Below are 24982 nucleotides of genomic sequence, written 5' to 3'. Positions count from 1 at the left end.
GTCTGTGATCGCTTTTCTAAAATGGTCCATCTGGTGCCCTTGGTTAAATTGCCTTCCTCCTCTGATTTGGTGCCTTTGTTCTTCCAGCATGTGGTTCGTTTACATGGCATTCCTGAGAATATTGTTTCTGACAGAGGTTCCCAGTTTGTCTCGAGGTTCTGGCGAGCCTTTTGTGGTAGGATGGGCATTGACCTATCTTTCTCCTCGGCCTTCCATCCTCAGACTAATGGCCAGACCGAACGAACCAATCAGACCTTGGAAACATATCTGTGATGTTTTGTTTCCGCTGACCAGGATGATTGGGTGTCATTTTTGCCGTTGGCTGAGTTCGCCCTTAATAATCGGGCCAGCTCGGCTACCTTGGTCTCTCCATTTTTCTGCAATTCTGGGTTCCATCCTCGTTTCTCTTCAGGACAGGTTGAGTCTTCGGACTGTCCTGGTGTGGATTCTGTGGTGGATAGGTTGCAGCAGATCTGGACTCAGGTAGTGGACAATTTGACCTTGTCCCAGGAGAAGGCTCAGCTTTTCGCTAATCGCAGACGCCGTGTGGGACCCCGACTTCGTGTTGGGGATCTGGTTTGGTTATCTTCTCGTCATATTCCTATGAAGGTTTCCTCTCCTAAATTTAAACCTCGTTTTATTGGTCCGTATAGGATTTCTGAGATTCTCAACCCGGTGTCTTTTCGTCTGACCCTCCCAGACTCCTTTTCCATACATAATGTATTCCATAGGTCGTTGTTGAGGAGATACGTGGCACCTATGGTTCCATCTGTGGAGCCTCCTGCCCCTGTTTTGGTGGAGGGGGAATTGGAGTATATTGTGGAGAAGATTTTGGATTCTCGTGTCTCTAGACGGAAACTCCAGTATCTGGTCAAATGGAAGGGTTATGCTCAGGAAGATAATTCCTGGGTTTTTGCCTCTGATGTCCATGCCCCAGATCTTGTTCGTGCCTTTCATGTGGCTCATCCTGGTCGGCCTGGGGGTTCTGGTGAGGGTTCGGTGACCCCTCCTCAAGGGGGGGGTACTGTTGTGAATTCTGTGGCTGAGTTCACTTCTGTGGTCACAAGTGGTATTGCAGTCTCTGGGCTTCCTCCCTCAGGTGTTTTGGTGAGCTCGTTGGCTGCCTTGCTATTTAGCTCCACCTGAGTCTGTCTTCCTTGCTCCTTGTCAATGTTCCAGTGTTGGATCTGAGCTACTGCATCTTTCCTTGGGCCTGCTGCTCTGCTAGATAAGTGCTTCTAGTTTGTTTTCTGTTTTTTCTGTCCAGCTTGCTATTAACTTTTGCTGGAAGCTCTGAGAAGCAAAGGGGTGCACCGCCGTGCTGTTAGTTCGGCACGGTGGGTCTTTTTGCCCCTTTGCGTGGTTTTCGTTTTAGGGTTTTTTGTAGACTGCATAGTTCTCTTTGCTATCCTCGCTCTGTCTAGAATATCGGGCCTCACTTTGCTGAATCTATTTCATTCCTACGTTTGTCTTTTCATCTTGCTAACAGTTATTATATGTGGGGGCTGCCTATTCCTTTGGGGTATTTCTCTGAGGTAAGTCAGGCTTGTATTTCTATCTTCAGGCTAGTCAGCTCCTCAGGCAGTGTCGAGTTGCATAGGTAGTGTTAGGCGCAATCCACTGCTGCTTATAGTTGTGTGAGGATAGATCAGGTACTGCAGTCTACAGAGATTCCACATCTCAGAGCTCGTCCTATTGTTTTTGGTTATTGCCAGATCTCTGTATGTGCGCTGATTACTGCACGCTGTGTTGCCTGATTGCCAGCCATAACACTCATCCTTCACGGCCTCCTGGGGGCGCTGCTGGCAGAGTCTGCCTCATCCTTCACGGCCTCCTGGGGGCGCTGCTGGCAGAGTCTGCCTCATCCTCCACGGCCTCCTGGGGGCGTTGCTGGCAGAGTCTGCCTCATCCTCCACGGCCTCCTGGGGGCACTGCTGGCAGTCTGCCTCATCCTCCACGGCCTCCTGGGGGCGCTGCTGGCAGAGTCTGCCTCATCCTCCACGGCCTCCTGGGGGCGCTGCTGGCAGAGTCTGCCTCATCCTTCACGGCCTCCTGGGGGCGTTGCTGGCAGAGTCTGCCTCATCCTCCACGGCCTCCTGGGGGCACTGCTGGCAGTCTGCCTCATCCTCCACGGCCTCCTGGGGGCGCTGCTGGCAGAGTCTGCCTCATCCTCCACGGCCTCCTGGGGGCGCTGCTGGCAGAGTCTGCCTCATCCTTCACGGCCTCCTGGGGGCGCTGCTGGCAAAGTCTGCCTCATCCTTCACGGCCTCCTGGGGGCGCTGCTGGCAGAGTCTGCCTCATCCTCCACGGCCTCCTGGGGGCGTTGCTGGCAGAGTCTGCCTCATCCTCCACGGCCTCCTGGGGGCGCTGCTGGCAGAGTCTGCCTCATCCTCCACGGCCTCCTGGGGGCGCTGCTGGCAGAGTCTGCCTCATCCTCCACGGCCTCCTAGGGGCGCTGCTGGCAGAGTCTGCCTCATCCTCCACGGCCTCCTGGGGGCGCTGCTGGCAGAGTCTGCCTCATCCTTCACGGCCTCCTGGGGGCGCTGCTGGCAGAGTCTGCCTTATCCTCCACGGGGCGCTGCTGGCAGAGTCTGCCTCATCCTCCACGGCCTCCTGGGGGTGCTGCTGGCAGAGTCTGCCTCATCCTCCTTGGCCTCCTGGGGGCACTGCTGGCAGAGTCTGCCTCATCCTCCACGGCCTCCTGGGGGCGCTGCTGGCAGAGTCCGCCTCGTCCTCCACGGCCTCCTGGGGGCACTGCTGGCAGAGTCTGCCTCATCCTCCACGGCCTCCTGGGGGCACTGCTGGCAGAGTCTGCCTCATCCTCCTTGGCCTCCTGGGGGCACTGCTGGCAGAGTCTGCCTCATCCTCCACGGCCTCCTGGGGGCGCTGCTGGCAGAGTCTGCCTCATCCTCCACAGCCTCCTGGGGGCGCTGCTGGCAGTCTGCCTCATCCTCCACGGCCTCCTGGGGGCGCTACTGGCAGAGTCTGCCTCATCCTCCACGGCCTCCTGGGGGCGCTGCTGGCAGAGTCTGCCTCATCCTCCACGGCCTCCTAGGGGCGCTGCTGGCAGAGTCTGCCTCATCCTCCACGGCCTCCTGGGGGCGCTGCTGGCAGAGTCTGCCTCATCCTTCACGGCCTCCTGGGGGCGCTGCTGGCAGAGTCTGCCTTATCCTCCACGGGGCGCTGCTGGCAGAGTCTGCCTCATCCTCCACGGCCTCCTGGGGGTGCTGCTGGCAGAGTCTGCCTCATCCTCCTTGGCCTCCTGGGGGCACTGCTGGCAGAGTCTGCCTCATCCTCCACGGCCTCCTGGGGGCGCTGCTGGCAGAGTCCGCCTCGTCCTCCACGGCCTCCTGGGGGCACTGCTGGCAGAGTCTGCCTCATCCTCCACGGCCTCCTGGGGGCACTGCTGGCAGAGTCTGCCTCATCCTCCTTGGCCTCCTGGGGGCACTGCTGGCAGAGTCTGCCTCATCCTCCACGGCCTCCTGGGGGCGCTGCTGGCAGAGTCTGCCTCATCCTCCACAGCCTCCTGGGGGCGCTGCTGGCAGTCTGCCTCATCCTCCACGGCCTCCTGGGGGCGCTACTGGCAGAGTCTGCCTCATCCTCCACGGCCTCCTGGGGGCGCTGCTGGCAGAGTCTGCCTCATCCTCCACGGCCTCCTAGGGGCGCTGCTGGCAGAGTCTGCCTAATCCTCCACGGCCTCCTAGGGGCGCTGCTGGCAGAGTCTGCCTCATCCTCCACGGCCTCCTGGGGGCGCTGCTGGCAGAGTCTGCCTCATCCTCCACGGCCTCCTGGGGGCGCTGCTGGCAGTCTGCCTCATCCTCCACGGCCTCCTGGGGGCGCTGCAGGCAGAGTCTGCCTCATCCTCCACGGCCTCCTGGGGGCACTGCTGGCAGAGTCTGCCTCATCCTCCACGGCCTCCTGGGGGCACTGCTGGCAGAGTCTGCCTCATCCTCCACGGCCTCCTAGGGGCGCTGCTGGCAGAGTCTGCCTCGTCCTCCACGGCCTCCTGGGGGCGCTGCTGGCAGAGTCTGCCTCATCCTCCACGGCCTCCTGGGGGCGCTGCTGGCAAAGTCTGTTCTCTCGAGGCTTGTAGTTCTGTCGGTGCCGTCCGGATTCGATGAGTAGGCTGTGGGCGCTCAGTCTGTACCGGCTCAGGATCTGTCGATCTTTGGGGTTTTCTAGTTTCTCTAGATATGGGGCCAGTTTGTACTCCCTCTGTAGATTCCGGTATATTGTCAGTTTCTGGGATTTGTTTATGTCGTTCCTCCAGATGCTGAGATATTCCTCTTTGACTTTGTGTACCATTTTCTGGATTTCACCTTTTGTCAGAGGTTGATGGCTTGGTCAGACTGGCTTTGGGTACTTTTTCTTGGGAGGCTTCCTGAGGCTTCCTGGTGTAGGAAGGCTTTGTGATGGTAGGAGCTGGGACTGCTACTTTGTAGATGAGCCTTGAATGACAGCGCCTTCTTCTTTATTGCGATGTGTAGTGGGAATCTGCCCAGCTCTGCTCGGCAGGCGCTATTTGATGTGCTCCGATGGACTTGGAGAAGATGCTTGCAGAACTCTAGGTGGAATATTTCTGTCGGCCCAGCGTCCCACTTTGACCAGTTTGGGTATGAGACTGGGCCCCAGACCTCACTACCGTATAGAAGGATAGGGGCAATGATGGAGTCAAAAAATTTTAGCCATACGGTTACTGGTGCCTTGAGGTGGTACAGACGCCTTCTGATGGCATAGAAGGCTTTGGATGCCTTGTCTTTTAGTGACTCTATGGCTCGCTTGAAGCTCCCTGACTGGCTGAGTTCTAGGCCCAGGTAGGTGTACCTGTAGGTTTCTGTAAGTGGACGGTTGTCTGTCATAAAGGTAGGATTGCCAGTGGGTGTCTGCTTTCTTTTCTGGAACACCATATGTGTTTTTCTGGTTGATTGGCAGTGCCCATGTGCTACTGAAGGTTTCTAGGATTTTCAGATGATCTTGGAGGCCTTTCTCTGTTGGTGATAACAGCACAAGGTCATCTACATACAGCAGAAATTTCACCTGGGTGTCATGGAGGGTGTCTCTCTGTCTTGCTCACCGCTTGTCTCTCTCGGTCTCGCTTACCGCTTGTCTCTCTCTGTCTCGCTTACCGCTTGTCTCTGTTTCACTTGCCGCTTGTCTCTTTCTCTTTGTTTCGCTCGCTGCTTGTTTTTCTGTCTCACTCGCCACTTGTCTCTCCCTTTCTCTCTGTCTTGCTCGCCATTTGTCTCTCTTTCTCTGTCTCACTTGCCGCTTGTCTTTCTCTGTCTCACTTGCTGCTTGTCTTTGTTTCGCTCGCCGCTTGTCTTTCTGTCTCATCTGCCGCTTGTCTCTGTCTCGCTTGCCTCTCTCTTTCTGTCTCGCTCGCCACTTGTCTTTCTGTCTCACTCACCGCTTGTCTCTCTCTGTCTCGCTTGCCGCTTGAGTTTCTGTCTCACTCGCCGCTTGTCTTTCTCTGTCTCACTCGCCGCTTGTCTCTTTCTCTGTCTCACTCGCCGCTTGTCCCTTTCTCTGTCTCACTCGCCGCTTGTCTCTCTGTCTCACTCGCCGCTTGTCTCTTTCTCTGTCTCACTCGCCGCTTGTCTCTTTCTCTGTCTCACTCGCCGCTTGTCTCTTTCTCTGTCTCACTCGCCGCTTGTCTTTCTCTGTCTCACTCGCCGCTTGTCTTTCTCTGTCTCACTCGCCGCTTGTCTCTTTCTCTGTCTCACTCGCCGCTTGTCTTTCTCTGTCTCACTCGCCGCTTGTCTTTCTCTGTCTCACTCGCCGCTTGTGTTTCTGTCTCACTCGCCGCTTGTCTCTTTCTCTGTCTCACTCGCCGCTTGTGTTTCTGTCTCACTCCTCGCTTGTCTCTTTCTGTGTCTCACTCGCCGCTTGTGTTTCTGTCTCACTCGCCACTTGTCTTTCTATGTCTCACTCGCCGCTTGTGTTTGTCTCACTCCCCGCTTGTCTCTTTCTGTGTCTCACTCGCCGCTTGTGTTTCTGTCTCACTCCCCGCTTGTCTCTTTCTGTGTCTCACTCGCCGCTTGTGTTTCTGTCTCACTCGCCACTTGTCTTTCTATGTCTCACTCGCCGCTTGTGTTTGTCTCACTCCCCGCTTGTCTCTTTCTGTGTCTCACTCGCCGCTTGTGTTTCTGTCTCACTCCCCGCTTGTCTCTTTCTGTCTCACTCGCCGCTTGTCTCTCTTTCTCTGTCTCACTCGCTGCTTCTCTGTCTCGCTTGCCGCTTGTCTTTCTCTGTCTCACTCCCCACTTGTCTTTCTCTGTCTCGCTTGCCGCTTGTCTCTCTTTCTGTCTCGCTCGCCACTTGTCTCTCTCTTTCTCTGTCTCGCTCGCCACTTGTCTCTCTCTTTCTCTGTCTCGCTTGCCGCTTCTCCCCATATTGGGTCAGAGACCTCAGTGGTTTCCGTTTCCTGTCTGTCTCGCTCTGTGACATCAGCCATGGTGACTGTTTCCACACTCGCCGCTTTCAGGTGGAGAATGAGGGTTGTAGTGTCTGATTCCTGCCACACAGATACCGGCACAAGAATGGTTAAAATAACAGTGTTAAGGTGTAGCCTGTACGGCCGTGCCCTTGGGGTGTATGGATTGTTGCCCCTTCTCCTTCCCCCTCAGGTGTGCGTGCTGTCGCCCCTTCTCCTTCCTCCCCGGGTATGCGCGCCATCGCCCCCTCCTTCCCCCCGGTTGTGCGCGCCATCGCCCCCCCCCCCCCCCCCCCCCGGTGTGCGCTGTTGCGCTCTGTGTCTGCAGCTCTGTGCAGACTATGCGTTTCCATGGTTACACACCCTGCGCTCCTCCCTTTTGGCCATAGTACATTCGGCAGACACATAATTTGGAATAAGAGAAGTTTCTAATGCAGATTTGTGGTAAATTCTTTAGCGATTTGGTTTCCTGTAGATGGAGATTTGTCATTGCGGCCCCCGCTCCTTGCTGAAGGTCCTTCTCCTGCGTGGAGGGGTCTGCGTATGTGCAGACGCCATCAGACTTCACCATTATTTCCACTCAGCCGTGTTCTCGTGGAATTTCACTTATCTGAAATATATGCCAAGTACAAAGTCGCTGTGTCCTCCCCTGGGCCCCGATGCCAATCACTGGGGGAAAGAGTGGAGGAGGGGACAGAACCGCACTGTCACTGCAGCCTTGGGGCACAAGAGCTCATGCTCTAATAAGAAGCCTCTGCAGAGCTGGAGCTTCACGCACTACACTATAACGTTCATCATGCCTCAACAGCACAGAGTATTTCAGGAGAGACCTGTAACCAAAGGGGTCCATGTGTGTAACTAGTGTGGATGAGCGAACGTGTGCAGTGGTCGGCCATCACTCTGTTGCAGTGGTGCTGGGCCGTCGCTCTGGTGTTGCTGTGATCGTTTCTCGGCGAGTAATGGGCAGCGCTCGATGTAAGACTCTAATCCCTGCCCCACATCTTTGGCCGGTGTTATGCAGCCAATAAGCATGCAGAGATTGCCTGTGAGTCACTGTAAGGTCGTAGCCATCTTGGTTGTGACATCACCAGAGGTCATGAAAGGACAGGTGCGGGCTCGGCACACTGACGCCATTGCACAGCTCTGACACTCCGTATTGGAGGGAGAGAGTGCTTATCCATGTCTGTGTAACAAATCGGAGGCCTGTAGTGATTATACTGGTGCTAAGCCAACATACTAACAGCCCTGCTCAGGGCTAATCGTCTGTATCAGGGGTGTCAAACTGCATTCCTCAAGGGCTGCAAACAGGTCATGTTTTCAGGATTTCCTTGTACTGCACAAGTGATATTTTAATTACGTACACACATAATGATTGCAGCACCTTGTGCAAAGCTAAGGAAATCTTGAAAACACGCATGGTTTGCGGCCCTCGAGGAATGTAGTTTGACACCCCTGGTCTGTATTACATACAATCTGAATGTAGCCTAGGGAGGCAGAGAGTCACAGGAGCTGGGACAGTGACAGAATCCGGTCTGTAGACGGGGATTAGGTGTGCGCGGTCTGTTGCTATACACAGCTGCATCTTTTCTGTGGTGCTGGAAAAATTGAATATATTTTGTTCCATCAATTATTACGTGCTTTCAGGCTCTTTTGAGTTATATAACACACCCAAAAACCATTGAAATATTTTCCTGGACTACATTTCTCAGCCATACACTATTTCGTAGTGTGGAGTATATTTCTGTGATCTCAAACTAAGAAAATGCTTTTAAAAATGTTGTAGGCCTCATTTTCTCAGCCATACAGTGTTACGTGGTGTGTGAACATTTCTGTTATCTCTAAAAGTGAGAAAAATCATTGAAACTTTTTTTGGATTGAATATTTGTCATCACTTATGTGTTCTTTCTATTACATTAAATTCTCAAAAATGCTTTGATTGCTGCAGGTGACAAATGTTTTTTGTTATTATTCCAAATAAAACTTAACTACAAGAGACCTAGCAATTTCAAAATGCGCGTGCGGTAAGGGATGGGGAAGTGCTAATGACGGTGCTCGCAGATGCTGAGGACGTGGGGCAGGTGCAACTATGCCTGTTGCTGGAGCACAAGAAACATGCCCATCCACAACAAATACAGTTCTACTCAAAAGTTTACATACCCCGGCAGAATTTTTGCTTTATTGGCCTTTTTTCAGAGAATATGATTGATAACACCAAACTTTTTTCTCCACTTATGTTTAGTGCTTGGGTGAAGCCATTTATTGTCAAACTACTGTGTTTTCTCTTTTTAAATCATAATGACAACCCAAAACATCCAAATGACCCTGGTCAGAAGTTCACATAGCCCATTTCCTAATATATTGCGTGTATTGCTCCCTCTAACATCAATGACAGCTTTAAGTCTTTTGTGGTAGTTGTGGATGAGGTTCTTTAGTTTCTCAAACAGTAAAGCTGGTCACTCTTGGAAAGAAGCCTCCAGTTCCTGTAAATTCCTGGGCTGTCTAGCATGAACCGTGCGCTTGAGATCTCCCCAGAGTGGCTCAATGATATTGAGGTCAGGAGACTGAGATGGCCACTCCAGAATCTTAACTTTGTTCTGGTGTAGCCAATGACAGGTCGACTTGGCCTTGTGTTTTGGATAATTGTCATGTTGGAACATCCAAGTATGTCCGATGCACAGCTTCCAGGCTGATGATTGCAAATTTCTATCCAGTATTTGTTGATAATGTGATTCATTCATCTTTCCTTCAACTTTGACAAAGTATTCTGTGTCTTTGTAGCTCACACATCCCTAAAACATCAGCGATCCATCTCCGTGCTTTACAGTAGGCCTTGTTGACCTCTCTCCAAATGTAACGTTTATGGTTGTGGCCAAAAAGTTCAATTTTGGTCTCATCACTTCAAAATACCTTTTTCCAGACATTTTGAGGCTTGTCTCTGTGCCGTTTTGCATATTGTACGCAAGATACCTTGTGGCATTTGCGCAGTAATAGTTTTCTTCTGGCGACACGACCATGCAGCCCATTTTTCTTCAAGTGCCTCCTTATTGTGCATCTTGAAACAGCCACACCGCTAGTTTTCAGAGAGTCCTGTATTTCAGCTGATGTTATTTGTGGGTTTTTCTTTGCATCCCGATCCATTTTCCTGGCAGTTGTGGACAACATTTTTGTTAGTCTACTTGACTGTGGTTTTGTTTTTACAGAGCCCTAATTTACCATTTGTTAATTAAAGTTTGAACGCTGCTGACTGGCATTATCAATTCCTTGGATCTCTTTTTGTATCCTTTTCCTGTTTTATACACTTCAACTACCTATTCCCGTAGATCCATTGACAATAATTTTTCTTTCCCCATGACTCACAATGCAGAAACGTCAGTGGCTGGATGAAAGATGCAAGAGTCTGTCTGGATCCCAGAAACTCACTCAGCTTTTATGCACACACACTGATTACAAGCAAACAGGTCACAGGTGAGGATGTTACCTTTAGTAGCCATTCAAACCCATTAGTGCCAACTTCTGTGCATGCTATCAGGCCAAAATCACCAGGATATGTGAACTTGTGATCAGAATCATTTGGATGTTTTTGGCTGTCATTACGATTTAAACAGAGAAAACACAGTAGTTTGACAAATGGCTTCACCCAACCACTAACCATAAGTGGAGAAAATGTTTTGGTGTTATCAATCATATTATCTGAAAAAAAGCCAAGAAACCAAAAATTCTGCATGGGTATGTACATTTTGAGCACAACTGTAGGTTCCTGTCCCACTTTGCAGGGAGCCTTGGTATACCACTTCTGGAGCCAGAGCAGTGCAAACAGGTGGTCAGTTGGATTGCGGATAATACTTAAAGGGCCACTGTCACCCCCTCCAGACGTTATAAACTAAAAGAGCCACCTTGTGCAGCAGTAATGCTGCATTCTAACAAGGTGGCTCTTTTAGTTTTTGGTGCATGTATTCCCAAAATAAAGCGTTTTATTACTTCTCCAAAATATCTTTCTTTCGCCAGGGAGGAAGGTCCTCACCCCCCTGCTTGAAACGCCACACTGCCGTCACTCAAATATTCAGGGGCTCCGGGCACCGCCCCCTCCGCGCTGTTTTCACTTGAAATCCGGCGCCTGCGCTGTGTACTACTGTGTGGGGGCAGGCGCAGTGAGCTTTGGCCGTCTGACGTCACAGCCAGGCTTGCAGACGGCTGGAGGGGGCGACAGTGGCCCTTTAAAGCAGGCATGGTAGCACCACCCAGTCTTCCAAACGGTCCAGTCTCATTAGCTTAAAGTCTGGATCACTTAATCCTCACCCTGATTCCTCTTCCTCCCACCATGTTGAGTCACAGGAGATCATTGATCCCACACTAGGACATTCTGAGGAGATTTTACAATATAAGTTCTTAGTTGTGGGCTCTCAACCTGCATGTTCCAAGAGAGATAGGAAGACATGGTGTTTAGTGATGCACAAAACTTAGAGCAGCCACGGCCACAAGACCATGACGGTGAGGAATGACAAATTTGGAATAAGGAGGATTATGATGATAAGACACAGATGCCGCTAAGTCTTAATTTAAATCAAGAAGTCAGGAGGACCAGAGTGTGGTGGTGGAAGATGAGGTGGTCGATAAAGTCACCAACCCAACCTGGGAAGCTGGCATGCAAATAGAGGCCTGCAGCACAGAGGGGAGAGATTGGCAGCACGGAAACAGACAGGAAGAGGCAGTGGGTTGACCAGAGGGACAAGGCGGGCAACTGTTCCACAGAGCACTGACACTGCTGAATTTCTCTGTCAAAGAGTTACATGTTTCCCAGTCTGGGAGTTTTTTAAAGGGTTTTGGGACAAACAAAATGGCCATTTGCAACCTGTGCCACGCCAAGATCAGCAAAGGCCTGACCACCAAGAACCTAACCATTACCAGCATGATCAGGCACATGTCATCTAAGCACTCGACTTGGTGGTCCGAACACCTGGATCCACGATTGGTGCCCACCCACCCAACCACAGGCCCAAATGTTAAACAGGAACACTTCCAGGCAGCTTGCAGTGAAAATGTTGCCATTTAGGCTGGTAGACAAGGAGGATTTCCGCCCACTCATGGCGGCAGTCATCCCTTGGTACTCAGTCCCTAGCTGCCACTTTTTCTCCTGGTCTGGATGACCCCTCCTCCAGCACATGTCCAGGAACATCACCCATGCCCTTACCAACACAGTTACTGGCATTGGCTACTTAACGACGTTGGCATTGGCTACTTAACGACGTTAAACACTTAACGATGTTTCAAAGCACATCATCCACATCAGCCGGAAGCTCTGCAGCATTGCCTCAGCAAGGCGGCAACAGGCTTTGCTAAAGGTAATTTGTCTAGGAGACAAACTACACACCACGGAAGAGATATTGAAAGGAATAACAGACCAGACAGATCTGTGGTTCTCACCACTGAAGCTCCAACTAGTCATGGTCGTGTGTGATAATGACCATAACCTGGTGGCGGCTGTGAAACACACTTACCATGCTTGGCACACATGCTCAACTTTCAGCGGTTTCTGAAAACATGTCCAGATTTGCCAGAGCATCTGGTCAAGGTACGCTACATCAGAGCCCATTTCCACAAGTTGGCTACAGCTGCCGATACTCTGGCAGTGCTGCAGCAGTGAATTCAAGTGTCAGCTCACCGACTGGTGTGTGACATCACCACGTGCTAGAATTCCACACTGCACATGCTGGAAAGGATTTATGAGTAGAAGAGGCCAGTGCTTAAGTACCAGCTCCAAAATGCCCTTTGTTATTCTGGTCAGCCTCGGAACATAACAACTGAAAGGTGGGCATGGATGTCTGACATTTGTGTGGTTTTCCAAGACTTTGAGGATTCCACAAAGTTGGTGAGTGGCGATGGTGCCTTATTCTCATAATTAAACATGAAGCTTTGCGTACGGACTAGGTGGGGATGGAGGAAGACATAACAGAGAGAGATTGTACCCAGCTCAGCTTCATCTTAACTTCTCAGCGTGATTTGGATAGCAATGAGATGGGGAACACTGAGGAAGAGGAGGAACAGGTGCTGGTGGCTAGTAGCCACACAACCTTTGTTCCGTCTCTCCTATGTGGATGAGCTGAGTATGTGAATGAGGAGGAAGAGAGGGATGAGGAGATGGAGAGTCATCATGGTGGAGACAGGGAAGTGTTGGCTACAAGGAGCTTGGCAGATATGGCCGACTTTATGTACTGCTGCCTTTAACATGACCCTTGAGTTACATTAATCTTGGCCAAAAAAAAGAGTACTGGTTGTTCACACTGCTAGACCCATGCAACAAGGAGAACTTTGCTGTTGTGAGTTCCGTTCTTGGGCTCCCTCCGGTGGTTGTAAATGGCACTTTTGTGAATTCTGCCCTTGGGCTCCCTCTGGTGGTTTTGAGTGGAACTGCCGCTCCTTGGGTTTAGCTTTAGCACCTGCTTTCACTAATCGTCTCTCCTGGCTCTGCTATTTAACCTGGCTCTAGTCTTCAGCGTATGCCACTTGTCAATGTTCTCTGGCTGGATTCACATCTCTGCTTGGATTCTCCTGGTCAGGATGGTGTTCCAGATCCTTCGTGATAATGCTTTATTTGTGAAGGGGTCTAAGTGCCTATTCGGAGTTCAGAAGGTCTCTTTTTTGGGTTTTGTTTTTTCTCCCTCGTCTATAGAAATGGATCCTGTTAAGGTTCAAGCTATTCATGACTGGATCCAACCCACATCTGTGAAGGGTCTTCAAAATTTTTTGGGCTTTGCTAATTTCTATCGCCGTTTCATTGCCAACTTTTCCAGTGTGGTTAAGCCCCTTACTGATTTGATGAAGAAGGGCGCTGATGTGATGAATTGGTCCTCTGAGGCTGTTGAGGCCTTTCAAGAGCTTAAACGCCGATTTACTTCTGCCCCTGTGTTGCGTCAACCGGATGTTTCTCTTTCTTTTCAGGTTGAGGTCGACGCTTCTGAGATTGGGGCAGGGGCCGTCTTGTCTCAGAGGGAGTCTGATGGTTCTTTGATGAAACCGTGTGCTTTTTTTTCCAGAAAGTTTTTGCCTGCGGAACGCAATTATGATGTCGGCAATCGGGAGTTGTTGGCTATGAAGTGGGCGTTTGAGGAGTGGAGACACTGGCTTGAGGGAGCTAAACACCGTGTTGTGGTCCTGACCGATCATAAGAATCTGATTTACCTCGAGTCGGCCAAGCGTCTGAATCCTAGACAGGCTCGATGGTCCCTGTTTTTCTCCCGTTTTGATTTTGTGGTCTCGTATCTTCCGGGATCTAAGAATGTTAAGGCTGATGCCCTCTCTAGGAGTTTTTCGCCTGATTCTCCTGGAGTCCTTGAGCCGGTTGGCATTCTTAAGGAGGGGGTGATTCTTTCTGCTATCTCCCCTGATTTGCGCCGGGTGCTTCAGGAATTTCAGGCTGATAGGCCTGACCGCTGTCCTGTGGGGAAGCTGTTTGTTCCTGATAGATGGACAAGTAAGGTAATTTCTGAGGTTCATTGTTCAGTGTTGGCTGGTCATCCTGGGATTTTTGGTACCAGAGATTTGGTTGCTAGGTCCTTTTGGTGGCCTTCCTTGTCTCGCGATGTGCGTGCTTTTGTGCAGTCCTGTGGGACTTGCACCCGGGCCAAGCCTTGCTGTTCCCGCGCTAGTGGGTTGCTTTTGCCTTTGCCGGTCCCTGAGAGGCCCTGGACGCATATTTCCATGGATTTTATTTCGGATCTTCCTGTTTCCCAGAAGATGTCTGTTATCTGGGTTGTTTGTGACCGGTTCTCTAAAATGGTCCATTTGGTACCTTTGCCTAAGTTGCCTTCCTCCTCAGATCTGGTTCCATTGTTTTTTCAGCATGTGGTTCGTTTGCATGGCATTCCGGAGAATATTGTGTCTGACAGAGGTTCTCAGTTTGTCTCTAGATTTTGGCGGGCCTTTTGTGCTAGGATGGGCATTGATTTGTCTTTTTCTTCGGCGTTTCATCCTCAGACTAATGGCCAAACTGAGCGAACTAATCAGACCTTGGAGACCTATTTGAGATGCTTTGTGTCTGCTGATCAGGATGATTGGGTGTCTTTCTTGCCGTTGGCCGAGTTTGCCCTTAATAATCGGGCTAGTTCGGCTACTTTGGTTTCACCTTTCTTTTGTAATTTTGGTTTTCATCCTCGTTTTTCTTCTGGGCAGGTTGAGCCTTCTGATTGTCCTGGTGTTGATTCTTTGGTGGACAGGCTGCAGCAGATTTGGACTCATGTGGTGGACAATTTGACGTTGTCTCAGGAAAGGGCTCAACGTTTTGCTAACCGCCGTCGGCGTGTTGGTCCCCGGCTTCGTGTGGGGGATTTGGTTTGGTTGTCTTCTCGTCATGTTCCTATGAAGGTTTGTTCTCTTAAGTGTAAGCCTCGGTTTATTGGTCCTTATAACATTTCTGAAATTATTAATCCGGTCTCTTTTCGTTTGGCTCTTCCAGCCTCTTTTGCCATTCATAATGTTTTCCATAGATCTTTGTTGCGGAGATATGTGGTGCCCGTTGTTCCCTCGGTTGACCCTCCTGCCCCGGTATTGGTTAAGGGAGAGTTGGAATATGAGGTTGAGAAGATTTTGGATTCTCGTCTTTCGAGGCGGAGGCTCCAGTATCTTGTCAAGTGGAAGGGTTATGGCCAGGAGGATAATTCTTGGGTTGTTGCCTCCGATGTCCATGCTACCGATTTGGTTCGTGCTTTTCACTTGGCTCGTCCTGATCGGCCTGGGGGCTCTGGTGAGGGTTCGGTGACCCCTCCTCAAGGGGGGTGGGGGGGGTACTGTTGTGAATTCCGTTCTTGGGCTCCCTCCGGTGGTTGTAAATGGCACTTTTGTGAATTCTGCCCTTGGGCTCCCTCTGGTGGTTTTGAGTGGAACTGCCGCTCCTTGGGTTTAGCTTTAGCAGCTGCTTTCACTAATCGTCTCTCCTGGCTCTGCTATTTAACCTGGCTCTAGTCTTCAGCCTATGCCACTTGTCAATGTTCTCTGGCTGGATTCACATCTCTGCTTGGATTCTCCTGGTTTCCTGACCAGTTCTGCAAAGATAAGTTCTGGCTTTGCTCATTTCAGTCCACATGTTGTGGACTTATTGTTCTGTGCATTCTATTTTTGTCCAGCTTGTCATTATGGATTTTTTCTGTTAGCTGGAAGCTCTGGGAAGCAGATTTACCCTCCACACCTTTAGTCAGGTGTGGAGATTTTGTAAACTCTGTGTGGATTGTTTTGTAGTTTTTATACTGACCGCACAGTATCCTTTCCTGTCCTATCTATCAAGCTAGACTGGCCTCCTATGCTAAAATCTGATTTCATCTCTGCGTATGTTATTTTCCCCTCATCTCACCGTCAATATTTGTGGGGGGCTATCTTTCCTTTGGGGATTTTCTCTGAGGCAAGATAGGTTTCCTGTTTCCATCTTTAGGGGAAGTTAGATCTTAGGCTGTGCCGAGGGGTCTAGGGAGCGTCAGGTACCCCCCACGGCTATTTCTAGTTGCGCTGCTAGGTTCAGGGTCTGCGGTCAGTACAGATACCACCTCCTTCAGAGCTTGTCTCATGTTGTTCCTAAACCACCAGATCATAACACTTTGCATCTCTTCTGCCTCAGGTGGAGAAGTCTTGTAAAATGGTGCTATACCAGAAGGCCATTGTGGAAAATATGTTGAACAAATTCCCATTAGACAACGCTATCGGTAGGGAGCAAGCTTTTTCTTGCCCAACTGACGAGGGGCCAGGGAGACACACAGTAGAGGTAGTGGTACACTGTCAAAGGTCATGGGCCAATTTCGTGACACCCTCCCAAAGCCCAGGGACTGATAACTGGGTACTTTTGACAAGAAGGGAAAGTTTTTAAAGATGGTTAAGCAACACCTGGCCGACCAAACCAGCGTACTCCCTAATTCCTCTGCGATTTTCAACTATTGGGTCTCAAAGCTGGACACCTGGCATAAGCTGTCCCTCTATGCCTTGGAGGTGTTGTGCTGCCCTGCTGCTAACACTTCTTGTTTGAATGGGTTTTTATTGCCGCTGGGGGGTCATAACAGACAGGAGCTTTCACCTGTCAACAGAATGCAGATAGGCTCACTCCGATAACAATGAACGTAGCCTGGATTAGCCCTCACTTTTCCACACCACCAGATGATAACAGCGCATAAAGTGTTTGTAATATTCAATATTTGAAGGAGGCCCATCAGTTGTTGTCTTTCAGGGGTCCATGGATAGCCCTCCTTACAATTTCTGTCTGGCCTTACACTTTCTGTAAAGCTTTTATGACTGTATAAGTACAGCAACTACTATCAAAATATTTTAGTTCAAAACTTTATGGATTCGGTGACTCATCCATACAGTTTATCACGGTTATTGTTATGCTACGGTGGTATGTAAAACTTACAAAAAGCGTAGAAAAATATTTCATTATCAGATTACTCATCCATACAGTATTGTGTGCTTTATGTCACATTTTTATGGTATATAACCGTGGAAAAAAAGTAAGAATGTTTCTTGACATTTCTTACTCATACATTATTCTGTGTTCTGGGGTACATTTTTGTGATATATAAGACTCAAAAAAATTTTTTTTTTTAATTTTGCAGGGTTACATTCCTTAGCCATACAGCATTATGTGTTCTTGGGTACATTTCATTGGTATATAACTTGCAAAAAACTGTCAAAAATTTTTATATTGTGTGCACACGTTGCAAATTTGGTGCATTTTTATCACATTTTTTTTCTGCATAGATTTGTGACCAAACATGAAGCAAAACCTGATGCTAGCAAAATTGCTGAAAACGCTGCCGTGTCATGCACACAGAGTATTTTTGACATGCAGATTTGGTGCTAAAAATCTGCATGTCAGTTCTCGATGTTTTTGCATCCTGCGTTTTTCACCATTCATGTCACTCAAATCAGTAAAAAAATGCACCCAGAACGAACCAAAAATGTGCTTTTTTCCTGGCAGGCGATGCAGAAATTTTCCTATCGGTATTATATTGCTCCCCATAGACTATTCCATGGTCTGGAGGACATCTCCTCAGTAGAAAACCCTCAGAAGTGCATAGTCATTATGTGTCGAGGAGACCAATACATGACAATGTGACCAGATGTGTATGAGGCCTCCTCTATGTCTAATACAGGGTGGATTCGATCTCTCCTCTATGTCTAAGGGCTCATACTCACCTGTAAGAAACTCGGATGAGTCTTGCATGTTAATTCCCGGCGCTGCTGCCGTCACTCAGATCGGGGCATGCGGCCGCATAGGAATACATGCAGCCGCACGCTCTGCTCCTGAGTGCAGGCAGCAGCGCCGGGTATTGACGTGCGAGACTCATCCGAGTTTCTCACAGGTGAGCATGAGCCCTAATACGGGGTGGATCTGATCCCTCCTCTATGTCTAATAGAGGGTGGATCCGATCCCTCCATCATATCTTATAGGGGGTGGATCCGATCACTCCTCTATATCTACATTGTGTCCAAAATTATTAGGCAAGTTGTATTTTAGAGGATTATTTTTATTATTCATCAACAACTATGTTCACAATCAACCCAAAAGACCCATAAATATCAAAGCTTAATATTTTTGGAAGTTGGAGTGGTTTTTTTTAGATTTGGCTATCTTAGGAGGATATCTGTTTGTGCAGGTAACTATTACTGTGCAGAATTATTAGGCAACTTAATAAAACCAAATATATCCCCATCTCACTTGTTTATTTTCACCAGGTAAACCAATATAACTGCACAAAATTTAGAAATAAACATTTCTGAATTAGTGCCCAATACAGCCACCTTTCTTTATGGTGACACTCAGCAGCCTCCATCCATAGATTCTGTCAGTTGTTTGATCTGTTTACGGCCAACATTGGTGCAGCAGCCACCACAGCCTCCAGACACTGTTCCGAGAGGTGGACTGTTCTCCCTCCCTGTAGATTTCACATTTTATGAGGGACCACAGGTTCTCTATGGCAGGGGTCCCCAACTCCAGTCCTCAAGGCCCACCAATATGTCATGTTTTCAGGATTTCCTTAGTCTTGCCCAGGTAATAATTGCATCACCTGTGCAATGCAAAGGAAATCCTGAAAACATGACCTGTTGGTGGGCCTTGAGGACTGGAGTTGGGGACCTCTGCTCTATGGGGTTCAGATCAGGTGAACAAGGGAGTCATGTCATTATTTTTTCTTCGAGACCTTTACTGGCCAGCCACGCTGTGGAGTAGTTGGAGGCATGTGATGGAGCATTGTCCTGCAGGAAAATCATGTTTTTCTTGAACGATACCGGCTTCTTCCTGTACCACTGCATGAAGAAGTCTTCCAGAAACTGGCAGTAGGTCTGGGAGTTGAGCTTCACTCCATCCTCAACCCAAAAAGGTCCCACAAGTTCATCTTTGATGATCCCAGCCCATACCAGTATCCCACCTCCACCTTGCGTCTGAGTCGGAGTGGAGCTCTCTGCCCTTTACTGATCCAGCCTCTGGCCCATCAAGAGTCACTCTCATCTCATCAGTCCAGAAAACCTTTGAAAAGTCAGTCTTAAGATATTTCTTGGCCCAGTCTTGATGTTTTATCTTATGTTTCTTGTTCAGAGGTGGTCGTTTTTCAGCCTTCCTTACCTTGGCCATGTCCCTGAGTATCGCACACCTTGTGCTTTTTGTTACTCCAGTAACGTTGCAGCTCTGAAATATGGCAAAACTGGTGGCAAATGGCATCTTGGCGGCTTCACGCTTCATTTTCCTCAATTCATGGGCAGTTATTTTGCGCCTTTTTTGCCCAACACGCTTCTTGCGACCCTGTTGGCTATTTGCCATGAAATGCTTGATTGTTCGGTGATCACGCTTCAAAACTTTGGCAATTTCAAGACTGCTGCATCCCTCTGCAAGACATCTCACAATTTTGGACTTTTCAGAGCCCGTCAAATCTCTTTTCTGACCCATTTTGCCAAAAGAAAGGAAGTTGCCTAATACTTAAGCACACCTTATATAGGGTGTTGATTTCATTAGACAACACCCCTCCTCATTAGAGATGCACATCACCTGATTTACTGAATTGGTAGTTTGCTCTCAAGCCTGAACAGCTTGGAGTAGGACAACAAGTATAAAAACTATCATGTGATCAAAATACAACTTGACGAATAATTCTGCACATAGTGTAATAGATGGTAGATCCAATCCCTACATTATGTCTAATAGGGGGTGGATCCAATCCCTCTTATGTCTAATACGGAGGGTCACAACCTGGCTTCTCCGAACGTCTCCATGGAGCCAGATGACCGTTATATCTAATAGGGGGTGGATTGGATCCCTCCTCTATGTCAAATAGAGGGTGGAACTGATCCCTACATTATGTCTAATAGGGAGTGGATCCGATCCCTTCATTATGTCTAATAGGGGGTGGATGGTTCACTTTTCTTTATTATTAGCCTATTTCTTAGAGTGTCCGCTAGATTGGAAGATCTTGTTTCCTGCTGCAATTCTGTTTGACAGAGTAGGAGGAGCGAGGGAGGTAAATGACCCTCTCTAGTGTGCCATATAATTTTAATATTTTCTATGACAGAGGGAAAGGACATAGTGTAGTCAGGGGGGACAGCATGTAGGCAGGGGAGAGATCTAGAGTAGGCATAGGAGGGACTGAGCTTAAGGAGGAATGGGAAGTAGTGCAGATAGGGAAGGAACTGAGCTAAGGAGTGAATGGACCTACTGTATGTGTAGGCAGGGCAGGGACCAAGAGCATAAGAGGAAAGGCAGACAATGTTCTGCTTAGAGGTGTGGAGGACCCAAGCAGAAATCCTGGCACCAGCAGGACCAAGAACATAAGAGGAAAGGTAGACAATGTTCTCGTTAGAGGTGTGGAGGACATGAGCAGAGATCCTGGCACCAGCAGGACCAAGAACATAAGAGGAAAGGTAGACAATGTTCTTGTTAGAGGTGTGGAGGACATGAGCAGAGATCCTGGCACCAGCAGGATAATGTGTATTGCTTCTGATCATATTTTAGACTTTTTCTGTCTGTTATTGAGTTGACGGGGGTTGTGCTGCTAAGGTCCATATTGATCATGGCACATCTTGTCTTGTAGATACGAGGAGTGTAGATCACGAGATCTTGCAAGTTGCCGACTATCTGGACAAGGAGCGTTTCTCTGGCAATGGGCGTGTGTAAGTCATTCCCTGTAGTTGGAGAAGCACGTGGAGCCAGGCGTACCCCTCACCCATGATGTACCCTTCTGTTCTGTCACTTTCAGGCTCCGTGACTGGATTGAATCCATGCTTTCCCAGGTGACATTTGATGAGGAGACACACCATTTTGGGAAGGGTCCCCTGCAGGCGGTGGTGTATAAGCTGCACTCGGCCAATGTGGTGAGTTGGGTAATGAGTGGCGTCTCTGTGCCATGGATTGGACCATGGGGACGTGGTACAGCGCTGTGGTCATGTAACCGATGTGTCTCCCCTACAGCTCTCTTCTCTTCCCGATCGTCTGGGCATTTCTTTGTCTTTTCCTAAACAGTTGTTGGAGACTGTGGTCCCTGGGACCAGGTTGCAGGTAGTGCGGATGCTTGCCGCCAGTGCACTCTTCCAGGTGAGATACCAACACGGCACGGTAACGGGGTCCACAGAGCCGAGAATCACTGACTGTCATATCTGTGCACACAGGATGCTGCAAACAGCACGGTCATGGGCAATCGTGTGGTCGGCGTCACTCTGGAGGGAATACAGGTCTCCAATCTTACTGAGGATATTGTCGTCACCTTTCACCATCAGCCCTTACAGGTAACTGCGGTGCTCGGGGCTAAACTCTAAAGAGAGGGCTTCATGGAGACCCCTCAGCTAGCGACCAAAAAGAACCACACATGGGGGAGGCGGTCAGACATCGACCGAGTGGAGATAGAAAATGCATCTGAAGACGTGGGCCTCTGTGTGCCCATCCTGTACCCAGCTTCTGGGTATCCCCCACTCTTCACTGCACCTGGTCACAAACCTCTCCTCGTTGCGTCCGTCCTGAATAAAAGGAGGACAAAGAAGCCTCTGGAGGTTTATGTGGGGGGCACATACTGTCTCCATATTAATGTCTATGGATGTAGAGGAGGACACAGAAGCCCCCGGAGGAGGATGTGGGGGGCACATACTGTCTCCATATTAATGTCTATGGATGTAGATGAGGACAGTGAAGCCCCCGGAGGTGGATGTGGGGGGCACATACTTTCTCCATATTAATGACTATGGATGTAGATGAGGACAGTGAAGCCCCCGGAGGAGGATGTGGGGGGCACATACTTTCTCCATATTAATGTCTATGGATGTAGATGAGGACAGTGAAGCCCCTGGAGGAGGATGTGGGGGGCACATACTGTCTTCATATTAATGTCTATGGATGTAGATGAGGACAGTGAAGCCCCCGGAGGAGGATGTGGGGGGCACATACTTTTCTCCATATTAATGTCTATGGATGTAGAAGAGGACACAGAAGCCCCCGGAGGTGGATGTGGGGGGCACACACTGTCTCTATATTAATGTCTATAGATGTAGATGAGGACAGTGAAGCCCCCGGAGGTGGATGTGGGGGGCACATACTTTCTCCATATTAATGTCTATGGATGTAGGTGAGGACAGTGAAGCCCCCGGAGGTGGATGTGGGGGGCACATACTGTCTCCATATTAATGTCTATGGGTGTAGATGGAGGACAGTGAAGCCCCCGGAGGAGGATGTGGGGGGCACATACTTTCTCCATATTAATGTCTATGGATGTAGATGAGGACACAGAAGCCCCCGGAGGAGGATGTGGGGGGCACATACTTTCTCCATATTAATGTCTATGGATGTAGAAGAGGACACAGAAGCCCCTGGAGGAGGATGTGGGGGGCACATACTGTCTCCATATTAATGTCTATGGATGTAGATGAGGACAGTGAAGCCCCCGGAGGAGGATGTGGGGGGCACATACTTTCTCCATATTAATGTCTATGGATGTAGATGAGGACAGTGAAGCCCCCGGAGGAGGATGTGGGGGACACATACTGTCTCTATATTAATGTCTATAGATGTAGATGAGGACAGTGAAGCCCCCGGAGGTGGATGTGGGGGGCACATACTTTCTCCATATTAATGTCTATGGATGTAGGTGAGGACAGTGAAGCCCCCGGAGGTGGATGTGGGGGGCACATACTGTCTCCATATTAATGTCTATGGGTGTAGATGGAGGACAGTGAAGCCCCCGGAGGAGGATGTGGGGGGCACATACTTTCTCCATATTAATGTCTATGGATGTAGATGAGGACACAGAAGCCCCCGGAGGAGGATGTGGGGGGCACATACTTTCTCCATATTAATGTCTATGGATGTAGAAGAGGACACAGAAGCCCCTGGAGGAGGATGTGGGGGGCACATACTGTCTCCATATTAATGTCTATGGATGTAGATGAGGACAGTGAAGCCCCCGGAGGAGGATGTGGGGGGCACATACTTTCTCCATATTAATGTCTATGGATGTAGATGAGGACACAGAAGCCCCCGGAGGAGGATGTGGGGGGCACATACTGTCTCCATATTAATGTCTATGGATATAGGTGAGGACAGTGAAGCCCCCGGAGGAGGATGTGGGGGGCACATACTTTCTCCATATTAATGTCTATGGATGTAGATGAGGACAGAGAAGCCCCCGGAGGAGGATGTGGGGGGCACATACTGTCTCCATATTAATGTCTATAGATGTAGATGAGGACAGTGAAGCCCCCGGAGGAGGATGTGGGGGGCACATACTGTCTCCATATTAATGTCTATTGATGTAGATGAGGACAGAGAAGCCCCCGGAGGTGGATGTGGGGGGCACATACTGTCTCCATATTAATGTCTATGGATGTAGATGAGGACAGTGAAGCCCCCGGAGGAGGATGTGGGGGGCACATACTGTCTTCATATTAATGTCTATGGATGTAGATGAGGACAGAGAAGCCCCCGGAGGAGGATGTGGGGGGCACATACTGTCTCCATATTAATGTCTATGGATGTAGATGAGGACAGAGAAGCCCCCGGAGGAGGATGTGGGGGGCACATACTGTCTCCATATTAATGTCTATGGATGTAGATGAGGACACAGAAGCCCCCGGAGGAGGATGTGGGGGGCACATACTTTTCTCCATATTAATGTCTATGGATGTAGAAGAGGACACAGAAGCCCCTGGAGGAGGATGTGGGGGGCACATACTTTCTCCATATTAATGACTATGGATGTAGATGAGGACAGAGAAGCCCCCGGAGGTGGATGTGGGGGGCACATACTGTCTCCATATTAATGACTATGGATGTAGATGAGGACACAGAAGCCCCCGGAGGTGGATGTGGGGGGCACATACTTTCTCCATATTAATGTCTATGGATGTAGATGAGGACAGTGAAGCCCCCGGAGGAGGATGTGGGGGGCACATACTTTCTCCATATTAATGTCTATGGATGTAGATGAGGACAGTGAATCCCCCGGAGGAGGATGTGGGGGGCACATACTTTCTCCATATTAATGTCTATGGATGTAGATGAGGACAGTGAAGCCCCCGGAGGAGGATGTGGGGGGCACATACTTTCTCCATATTAATGTCTATGGATGTAGATGAGGACAGTGAAGCCCCCGGAGGTGGATGTGGGGGGCACATACTGTCTCTATATTAATGTCTATGGATGTAGATGAGGACACAGAAGCCCCCGGAGGAGGATGTGGGGGGGCACATACTTTCTCCATATTAATGTCTATGGATGTAGATGAGGACAGAGAAGCCCCCGGAGGAGGATGTGGGGGGCACATACTGTCTCCATATTAATGTCTATTGATGTAGAGGAGGACAGAGAAGCCCCCGGAGGTGGATGTGGGGGGCACATACTGTCTTCATATTAATGTCTATGGATGTAGATGAGGACACAGAAGCCCCCGGAAGGGGATGTGGGGGGCACATACTTTCTCCATATTAATGTCTATGAATGTAGATGAGGACAGAGAAGCCCCCGGAGGAGGATGTGGGGGGCACATACTGTCTCCATATTAATGTCTATTGATGTAGAGGAGGACAGAGAAGCCCCCGGAGGTGGATGTGGGGGGCACATACTGTCTTCATATTAATGTCTATGGATGTAGATGAGGACACAGAAGCCCCCGGAAGGGGATGTGGGGGGCACATACTGTCTCCATATTAATGTCTATGGATGTAGATGAGGACAGTGAAGCCCCCGGAGGTGGATGTGGGGGGCACATACTTTCTCCATATTAATGTCTATGGATGTAGATGAGGACAGAGAAGCCCCCGGAGGAGGATGTGGGGGGCACATACTTTTCTCCATATTAATGTCTATGGATGTAGAAGAGGACACAGAAGCCCCTGGAGGAGGATGTGGGGGGCACATACTGTCTCCATATTAACGTCTATGGATATAGATGGAGGAAAGGAAAGCCCCCGGAGGTGGATGTGGGGGGCACAATATGCTTCTTACTACAGTTCTGTGCAAAAGCTTTAGGCAAAAGTAGAGAAAATGCATCAATTCAATCAATGGATGACGGAGGCGATGGGTACTCACCAGAGATTGATGACGGA

The 24982-nt window shown here is 49.5% G+C and overlaps 1 protein-coding gene across 3 annotated transcripts in view; it reads left to right on the top strand.

Moving 5' to 3' along the window:
* Window positions 1-24982, top strand: part of LOC138649320 (adhesion G-protein coupled receptor G1-like) — a 78658-nt gene that overhangs the window by 36109 nt on the left and 17567 nt on the right. The window contains exons 2-6 of one of the 3 annotated variants that reach the window (XM_069739606.1): window positions 9798-9898; window positions 20488-20562; window positions 20653-20767; window positions 20865-20987; window positions 21062-21178. In XM_069739606.1, the coding sequence (XP_069595707.1) occupies window positions 9798-9898; window positions 20488-20562; window positions 20653-20767; window positions 20865-20987; window positions 21062-21178 (531 nt within the window). Of the gene's footprint in view, window positions 1-9797; window positions 9899-15716; window positions 16120-20487; window positions 20567-20652; window positions 20768-20864; window positions 20988-21061; window positions 21179-24982 lie in introns of those variants that run through there. The other 2 variants (XM_069739607.1, XM_069739605.1) reach the window with 2 other exon arrangements.

This window comes from Ranitomeya imitator, chromosome 9 (genome assembly GCF_032444005.1).
Source record: "Ranitomeya imitator isolate aRanImi1 chromosome 9, aRanImi1.pri, whole genome shotgun sequence".
Lineage (NCBI taxonomy): Eukaryota > Metazoa > Chordata > Amphibia > Anura > Dendrobatidae > Ranitomeya > Ranitomeya imitator.
The sequence above is the reverse complement of the archived record's forward strand: the minus strand, read 5'-3'. Positions and strand labels throughout refer to the sequence as shown.